The 9,101-nt window shown below is 46.6% G+C and overlaps 1 protein-coding gene across 2 annotated transcripts in view; it reads right to left on the bottom strand.

Annotated features, from left to right (window-relative positions):
* TRANK1 (tetratricopeptide repeat and ankyrin repeat containing 1) overlaps positions 1–9,101 on the bottom strand; it is a 147,786-nt gene that overhangs the window by 37,859 nt on the left and 100,826 nt on the right. For both annotated transcript variants that reach the window (XM_045297438.1, XM_045297439.1), the window contains 3 exons: positions 7,948–8,202; positions 5,825–6,001; positions 2,356–5,253 (listed from right to left, as the gene is read on the bottom strand). In XM_045297438.1, the coding sequence (XP_045153373.1) occupies positions 2,356–5,253; positions 5,825–6,001; positions 7,948–8,202 (3,330 nt within the window). The remainder of the gene's footprint in view (positions 1–2,355; positions 5,254–5,824; positions 6,002–7,947; positions 8,203–9,101) is intronic.

Genomic DNA, 9,101 nt, shown 5'->3' with positions numbered 1-9,101 from the left:
GCTTTACACAATTGATGTATGTATGGATTGTGATAAGAGTTGTATGAGCCCTTAATAAAACGATTAAAATAAAAAATTGTTTAAATATAAAAAAAGATACCCTGGAGGCAATTGAACAATTTTTGATATTTATTACATTCCATACCAACAGAATAAAAGGTGGTTCAGTGATAAAAATAAATGGATTCTGATACAATGCTACAACATGGCTGGACCTTGAAAACATTGTGCCAAATGAGAGAAGTACATCACAAAGGGCACCTGTGACATATCCAGCGCAGGCAAGCGCAGAGACAGAGAGTAGATCAGAGGCTGAGGAGCGGGGAGAAGAGGTATGACTGCCAGCAGGGATGTAGGCTCATGGGAGGTTAACAAAAATGTTCTAACATTAGACATCGATAATGATTGTATAACTCTGGGTGTACACTAAAAACTATTGAATCATGTACTTTTAAAATATGAATCTTATGACAAGTGAATTATATCTCAATTTAAAAGAGAGAGAGAGAGATGCGGAAAATATCCACTAAGCATAGTATACATCCAAATTCAAATGCACTGCCATTATGTGGATTTCAACTCATAGTGACCTATAGTAGGACAGAGTAGAACTGCTCCATAGGGTTTCTGAGACAGGAGCTGATAGCCTCATCTTTCTTCCACAGAGCAGCTGGTGGGTTCAAACCAATGACTTCGTGGTTAGCAGCCTAATGTTTAACCCACTGTGCCATAAGTGCGTCTAAACATGATATATAACCTCCATGGGAGGAGGGGAACCCACTGCCACTGATTTGATTCTGACTCATAATGATCCTATACAGGATTTCAAGATTGTGCATCTTTATGAGAACAGGTAGCCACTTTTTCTCCTGCAAAGTAGCTGGTGGGATTGAACCACCAACCTTGTGGTTAGCAGCTCAATGCCTGACCCACAATGCTACCGGGGGTCCCTATAGTTGCTGTACAATCAATTATCTCATAAATGCATATAACATATGTAAAGAAAAATATCAGAAGGAAATAAAACAAAATGTTCGTGTTTTGTATTACAGTGCATGCCATTCCTACATGCCAACGGTGGAATTGGCAGGTGTCTCAGGCCAAGCAAGGGTTGGACCCAGGGTTGGTAGCCCAAAAGAATGCTGAATTTTCGCTGCATGTGAGTGAAAATGCAGAAAATAATGCTGAACTTAAGGGTTTCGATATAGATGCTCTGATCATTAAATACATCCATGGGTACGAAACCCCCAAGATGCCACCACTGGACTTACAGATTGTCAGGTCAACAGATACAAAAGCTTCCCCTGCCACACTGAAGTGTTCCTGACTGAAAAGGACACCTTGTTCCTAAACCAGAAGAGTGGCTGCACAGAAGAAAACGGTCTCCTAGGAGAAAGTGAAGAAGCAAAATGTACGGCTTGAGAGTAAATGAAGCTTAAAATAAAAGCTAACCTGAAGTTTTAAAAAAATCCAATAAAGAGTTGTTTGAGAAATGCACTAACCATATTAAGTAAGAGAGTATAATAATGCGTCAGAATAAGTGTATAACACAGAATAGGCATCCCAGAGAGAGACTCACAGATACTTGGAAAGAGAAGCAGCAGCATTACAAATACCGACACACTAATTACCCTTTGGAAAAAAGTAAAAGTAGGTCACTAGAAAGCTGTTTTGATAAAAAAAAAATTTCATGCCACAATCACCTCTTAGATCAACCAAAACCAAGCCCACTGCTATTGAATTGATTCTGACTCACAGAAACCCTATAGGTCAGAGTTTTCAAGACTAACTCTTCACAGGGACAGACAGTCTCATCTTTTTCCCATGCAGTGGTTGGTAGGTTTGAACCAACCTTTTAGTTAGCAGCCTAACACTTAACCCACTGAACCACCAAGGCTCTTTCTAGAGATCTGCCTACATTTAAAGACATACCTCCATCCTTCTTTTTAGCTTCTCCTTGGGAGACAAGCAGTTTTAAGGACTGATGACTGGTAACACTAATTTTACAATTTCCTTGCCAAATAAATAGGTACCTCCAAAGTGCTTTAACAAAAGTTCTTGAATAATCTCATATGCCTTGAAATGTGTTCATGGCATAGCAAACTCTCTAAGCTATAATTACCTACAAGTAGCTAACGGTACATGTCTAGCCAACCGCTGCCTGAATTACCAAATTTAAGTTAGTGGCAGAAATCATAAGGTCTCTTATGCATCACTGTATATGCCAACAAAACGCAAGTGCTGTCCTAACACTAGCTGCAAAAGCTAACAAAAATAAGCTCACGGCTTCAAAAGCAGCCCAAGGTTAGTGCCCAAGTACCCTGCCCCATTTGGGCACCCAAGTTCTATACCTACCCGAGTGTGACCTGTAATTCTGGTACAGCTGGTAGATCATCTTGGGTTTCCGGACAGCACACTGCTTATCTGTGCTGTTTCTGCTGGCGTAGTGGAATAGGCAGCACAGATCACTGAAGCGGAAGGCCACACCCTGCATGATGCCCTGGGCTGTGTCCCCAGTGAGGAACATGGCATTGGGGTCATTAATGCATTTCATCAGTAGTGCCAGCTCCGCTTGGGTGAAGTCCTGAATCTCATCACCGTAGAACTCATGAAAGGACCACGGAAGCCCACTGAGTTTCGACAGCCTCTGAGACAGGTTGTACAGAAAATCCTCTTCATCAAAATAACCTTTCTGGGACCTGATCTGCTGATAGAGGCAGAAGAGATTATAGATCTCGCTCCTATCTTCCTTAAAATTGAGGGACCGCTTTCTCCCTAGTTTCTTATATGCTTCTTCAGTGAGTCTTCCATGGGGACTGCTGAGAGCCTCAAAAGAACCTTTCAGAAAAGATTTTATTTCTTTCCAAATCAGTGCGGCGTTGTAGGAAGTTTTGCCTTTGGTCATCTTGGGCCATATTTCATTGACGAACACCTCAAATGTCACAAAAACCCGGGGGTCGCTGTCATCTTTGCGAGCTTCTGCAGCTTTATCCTCTTCACCATCGTCTCCGTCCAGGTCTGTCTCATCCTCATCCTCTTGCCAGTTGGGGATGGTCCAGTCTTCCTGCATGGACCACCCTACGATGGTTCTTTTCAAGCTGCCATCTTCATTTCTCAGGAAAAACGGGTTGGGTAGAGAAGCGTCAAGCAGCAGGAGCAGCTGCTTGGAAGTGACAAACAGAGGAAAGTTCTCATCCGTGAGGTCCTGGAGTTTGTGAACATTGGGCCCCATGGGTCTGTAGTGACTCGTGGCCTTGGTAGACTTGGAGAGCTCGATGAAATTCTTTTGTACCTCCTGGCACAGGACGTGGTTCTTGGTCACGAAGATCTGACGGAGATGCTCCAGCTGCTGGGGATGAGTTGGCCCATGGGCCGCCTCTGCTGGGTGGTCTGTCACCTGCTTCACGGCAGGCCCCATTGCACCAGCGACACGCTGTGGCTCCTCCACTGGGTTGGGTGCTGTTGCTACTTTAATTGAACTTTCCCCTGCCTCAGCCTCCCTCTTTCTCTCTCCTTCCTCTCTCCCTAGACCCTTTTCTCCAGATTCCACTTCCAATCTTTTCCACCAGACCGGTTTGGCCAGCAGGGGGCTCCCTGCCTGCTTGGCTTTCTCCCAGTAACTGTGGAATTTCTTCCACATCCTGTACAGGCAGCAGGTCGTCTTCCCGGTGCCGCTCCGCCCAATGAGGATGATGGGTTCCAGCGGCTTGGGATTGAGGTCAATCACTGCATACTCGAGCTCGCCCACGCGGAAAGGGTACTCCACCGTGGTCGCCATGTCGTTGAGGATGTTGAAGGCCATGTTGGTGCTGAAGCTGTGGAACTTCATGATGTTGTACTCTGTCTCCACTGCACTGGCAGGGGGGAAATACTCGATATCCACACAGTCCCTGCCCTTCTCTGCCTCTGTGTCCTCCACATAGCAACGGGGTATCCGTTTCTGAATTTTCATGTTGGAAAACCCCTGACCCTTGCTGATCCCCTTCAACTTCTTCCGCAGAACGCAGGACATACCTCGGTTGTAGGCACTGCAGATGGCCCTGATGGAGTCTGACAGTTTGCAGTGATCTAAGACAATGTCCCAGATGCGGATAATTTCCGTATAGACCCGCCCCGACTTCTCCGTGGGGTGTGCATTCTGCCCCTTGGCCATGATCTTCTCAGGGTTCTCGCTGCATCGAGGGGAGAAGTCAATAGCGAGCTCCCATAGCATCCGAGCTCCTTTATCCAGCTTCGCTTCAAAGAGCTGGATGTTCCCTTTCAGGTGCTTCAGTCGCTTCTGCAGGCCCTGGGTCCACTCGCCATTCCCCAGCTGCTGGATGGCAAAGATGGCTTTCTTCTTTATGACCTTGGTCATTGCCTTACTTGAGAATTTCTTCAGCATCTCAGATGTGCACTCGATCTCCCACGTCATGTTATCAAAGTCCTGGAAGCAAAGCTCGACATCCTGCATGCTCCAGTCCTCCCCATCCTCAGAGTTCATCCTCCTGTTGACAACAGGAACGAGCTGCCTGGCCCTGACGCCTGCCTGAGCGTGGCCTTCCGCTGCCTCAGGAAAGGGATTATTGCCTCCACTACAGTCAGAGTTTGCCACAGCTAGGCTTTGCTGGAGCTCCTCTTTCTTGGCTTCTGCGCCTGCTGTCACCAGAGGCTCCGCACACGGAGGGCAGGCTTCTGGGGGGGCCTCAGCCAATGCAACTTGCTGAATCAAAACTGTGATGTCCTGTATGAGATGGTCTCTCAGAGAGCCTGACCTGGTGACTTTAGGCTCCTGCTTCTTCAGCTGGGCACGAGGGGCCATTTCCCAGCTCTCCGGGACCCCAGCTTTTTCCAGCAGGGCCTCAGAAGTGACGACACATGGCAGTGACTTGAATGAACCTTGAGACTTGAGCTGAGACACATGGCCAGGGGTGGCAGACCTCAGGAGCTTCCCCATGTGGGCAGCAGAGTCCTGTCGGCTCCTCCGCCTGCTGTCCATCAGAGCTTTGTTCCACGTCAAGAGCAAAGGATCATTCTTCTTGACCCGGTGCCGTGCGTCTTTGCCCTCTTTGTTCTTCAAATTGAGATTGATGTCAAACTTCACCAGCAGGTCTATGAGCTTCTTCATGCGCCTCAGCATGCCCTTCTGAAACAGAATGTGCATCAACGTGTTCCCATTGCTATCTTGGATGTTCGGGTTGAGGTAGCAAAATTCAGTGGGGTTGGACCAGAAGAGGCCCAGCAGATGGCTGAGGAAGCTAAAGCCAATGTCAGCTGAAAGACAAAAACCAGACCTTGTGAGTACTGAGCTGCTCTTCTTTGGGGAGAGAAGTCCCCTAGGCTTGAGAAATGCCAGTTGGGGTATCTCAAAACATGGAATGACCTCAGGCATTGAATACTCATTAAATAACCCAGTGCTTTTCATCCAAGGGCAATGGTTACACCCCTCGCCCTCACCCCACAGAGCTTGGCAACATCTGGAGACATTTTGTATTGTCCCAGTGAGGGGAAGGCTACCAGTGTCTAGTGGGTAGAGGCCGGGGATGCTGTTAAGCATGCTACAGCACCACACTGCACAACGAAGAATTATCCAGCCCAAAATATCAACAATGCCAACCCTGAAATAACCTTTCAACATCCCAGCAAGAACCTCATCATAATGGTCACTTCCTCCCATTAAGTTATGTGTGAGAGGTCAGGACAGGCTGGACTCAAGAAACAAAGCTTTTACAGATCACTGGTTTCCCCTTTCCCAAAAGGAAATACATACCCAAAACACAGCATCATTTACAAAACCCAGCTTGATCATCAAGGAACAGACTACCATGTTTATCTACTGACTTACCATGTATATCTAGAAAGATGTGGAGTGCCGCGTGTAAAGGAGTATCACCTTCCATGAGAGAAATGCCATGGGGGTCTGCACCCTTAGTCAAGAGAAGAAAAGCCAACTCGAAGTCCTCGTGTTTCAGGGATAGGACAAGGGGGCTCACTTGGCTATCCTGGAGACCCTCAAGCAAAGCTGAGGAAGGCAGAAGAGAAGACGGTATCAGGCACTTCCCTGTGAAGGACAGCCTAGGAGGTAGGAGGGACCACATCTGCCATTTAGTTTAAGGGAAGAGCTGATGCTGACTGAATCCCAAGCCACCAACCCTGTTGGAAGGAAAATGTGCTCAAGTACCCTCAGGGGGAAAGCCCAGCTCCTGTAAGCCTCCTGTTCACGGACCTGGACCCTCCCAACTCTCTAGCTGCCCCTCTTTTCCCAACACAAAGAACACAGTTCCCACCACTAACATTCCCCTAAAAGAATATTGCCCAAAGTGCGTGACACAATCCAAGAGGACCCGCTAAAGCAGATGCCTACACTTTATTCTGGATTATTAACTATAGTACAAAGGTGTTTAATTTATTGGGTGGGGGGGAGCTGAGTAATTTTCTTTTTTATTCTAAAAATAAGTTTGGTGACCTATGCCTTAGATTAATAAGATAGGGAACCGTTGAAATTCCAATGCTTGCCTCCAACGCTACTCAACACAGAGTTGGTCATAGGATTATGAGTGGTACTCCCTCTGTTCTGTGCTACTACTCACTTCTGTCCTAAAATGTATGTCTGGCCTCAGCTGCCATCCTCCCTGACACCTCTGCACCCCCCACCCCACCCCCACCTTTTAAGTTCAGTTCATGAATCCTTCTATGGTGCATGCTCCCCACCTGGCCTCGGTCATGAGGCAGCCTTACTCACTGCCAGATCGGCAGCCTACTACACAGACCCTCAGCAGCCACGTGCTCACCTCTGAGACTGGGTTCCTAGTACCACCCCAAAAGAGTTATGCTGGATCACAGCATGAAATAGGGATTCCACAAGGGGCCTGATTTCCAAGCAAAAGCAATGATTATACTCCATGTTAAGAATGTGTTTGAAGAGCTAAATGGCAGAAGGCCTCTCTACCTCCTGAAAGCTTTGGGTGGAGCCAATGCCTGCAGGCCATACATTACAGTGCTTTGAGAGATGAGGCCCAACAGGCTGTCAGTCCTGAAGGGCATTGTCCCTTAAATGGGTAAGCCCAGGCACTCATCCAAGAGCTTGCACATGGTAACTTGTTAATACTCAGAGAGAGTAGACAAAAGAAACCATTCTCATTCCCATTTTATAAACAAGGAGACAAAGGTATAAATAGCAAGCCCAAAGCCATATAGTTAGCAGTGGTTTTAGTTGGGGTGGTGGCAGGAGAAGGTTGGTGTTTCTAAATTAGTTTTAAAACAAAACCCAGTTCACACTATAGTCTGCACACTCCAGACGCAAAACCAGCCGTGCGTGATCATCCTGATGAAAACAGCAGATGTTTCCACCCACCAATTATTTGGTTGTTTCTTTAAAAACAGCCTCTCAAATCCCAATCCACTGATTAGGAAAGAAGGCCTCAAAAGAGACAAGGACACACACCATGCAACAAGTGCAAGGGAGCCATCTAGGCCAAGGTCAGGAGGAAGTTGACCTCCGTGGGGACTCAGCCAGAGCAGGGGGCCTTCCACGTACCTGACGGCTCTCACACAACAGAGAAAGCGAGGACAGCAGTAACAACGGGAATTCACCGAAAGGCAATGTTCCTACTAAAAAACAAACCATCCTGTTGCTGTCAAGTTGATTTGACTCACGGCAACCCACGTGGCAGAAAACAACTGGGCCACGGGGTTTTCTTGCGTGCAATCAGCGGGCCTCTCTTCCTGCTGGGTGGTTTGAGCTTAGTGGGTGAGTGTAAACTATCTGCAGTACTCTTCAACCCTCAACACTTCCTAATGGGGCTGTAATCACCTTTCACTGTCTCAAAAAAAGAGGCTACCGGGGAAGAATAAGGCAGAATTTTAAAGGGTCTCCAAAAGTCAAGGGGACAGACCCCAGGAAAAGCAGTGCCTTGGCTCCTCCCCGTGTAAACAGTATTCCCCCGACCATTATGTAGGCATGTTCACCTCCGCTGTCTATGAGGCAGCCCAGGAGCTGCGTCTTCCGCTGGTCCCAGCTGCTGAGGTGTGGGATGATGGCACAGATGTCAAGTTCCGAGAAATTGCAGTCTTTGATGAAACCGTCTCCATCGGGTGGCTCCCCACTCACTTTGCGTGTCAACAAAAGAAGGACTTCCGGCCACTTTTGTTTTTCCAGTAAGAACTTGATGAAGATGTTGGCACAGTCACGATTAATGTCACAGACCAGGTCAGGAGGAATTTCTTTGAAAATGAAGCATGGAAGAAGACACATCAAAAAAAGGCTCATGATTTCTATCCAGCCCCCAACATCCACGTATGGAAGCAACACAGGTTTCAGACCAGGAGTTTCAAGTGCTAGCGGAGCTATAAGCAAGTAATTAATTACTTTCGGCAAGTCATAGGGCAAACACCAGCCTTAGAGGCTCAGAAGTATTGCATGAAGTAGAGAAGTTGGCTCCAGAGGCTAATGACTCAACGCTGATTGTGTTTTAAGGTGGACTATTTGAGTTGAGAGCATTCAACTAAACTCAGAAGGGAAACATCTGACTTACATTTTACATAGTGTCAAGAGTGTGCCCTACTTAGTGAAATACTGGAAGATTCTAGAGAGAAATTACAAAGTCAAGAGCTGTCAGGTAATGATGAAAAGATGGCTTACCCCTGACTCTTAATTTTGTATTATGATACGTTAAGTACTTCCATATGACTCCTGATATCTAGAGACAGGATAATGGTTGTCATAGTTCATGCCGTTGTTATGAATTATGGGTTGAAAATTTTAACTAGGCATATCAGGCTGTCGCCTGCAAGCAGTGTGTATATTGCCAAATTGCTGTCCACGGCCATCCCTAACTCCTTAACAACAGGCGGAAACCTACTGTAATAGAAAGGGTTTGTTTGGCTTTTTCATTTATATAAAGTCCCTACAGCTATTTCTCAGTATTGGCAGCCTTAGATTTTTGCTAGTTCAAGATTGTACTTTTTAAATACTCTGAGCACTAAATCGTATTTAGTGATGATTATGCAACAGGACCCCCACGGGTTGTCATCGACTCCATGGCAGTGAGTTTGGTACAACTCCTCATAGTCATAGTTAGGATCTTTCTTGGGAGAAATTCTTTAACACCTACTATCGATAC

This window comes from Echinops telfairi, unplaced genomic scaffold, assembly GCF_000313985.2.
Source record: "Echinops telfairi isolate 266 unplaced genomic scaffold, ASM31398v2 ScPeMD7_7420;HRSCAF=8458, whole genome shotgun sequence".
NCBI classification, from domain to species: Eukaryota; Metazoa; Chordata; class Mammalia; order Afrosoricida; family Tenrecidae; genus Echinops; species Echinops telfairi.
The sequence above is the reverse complement of the archived record's forward strand: the minus strand, read 5'-3'. Positions and strand labels throughout refer to the sequence as shown.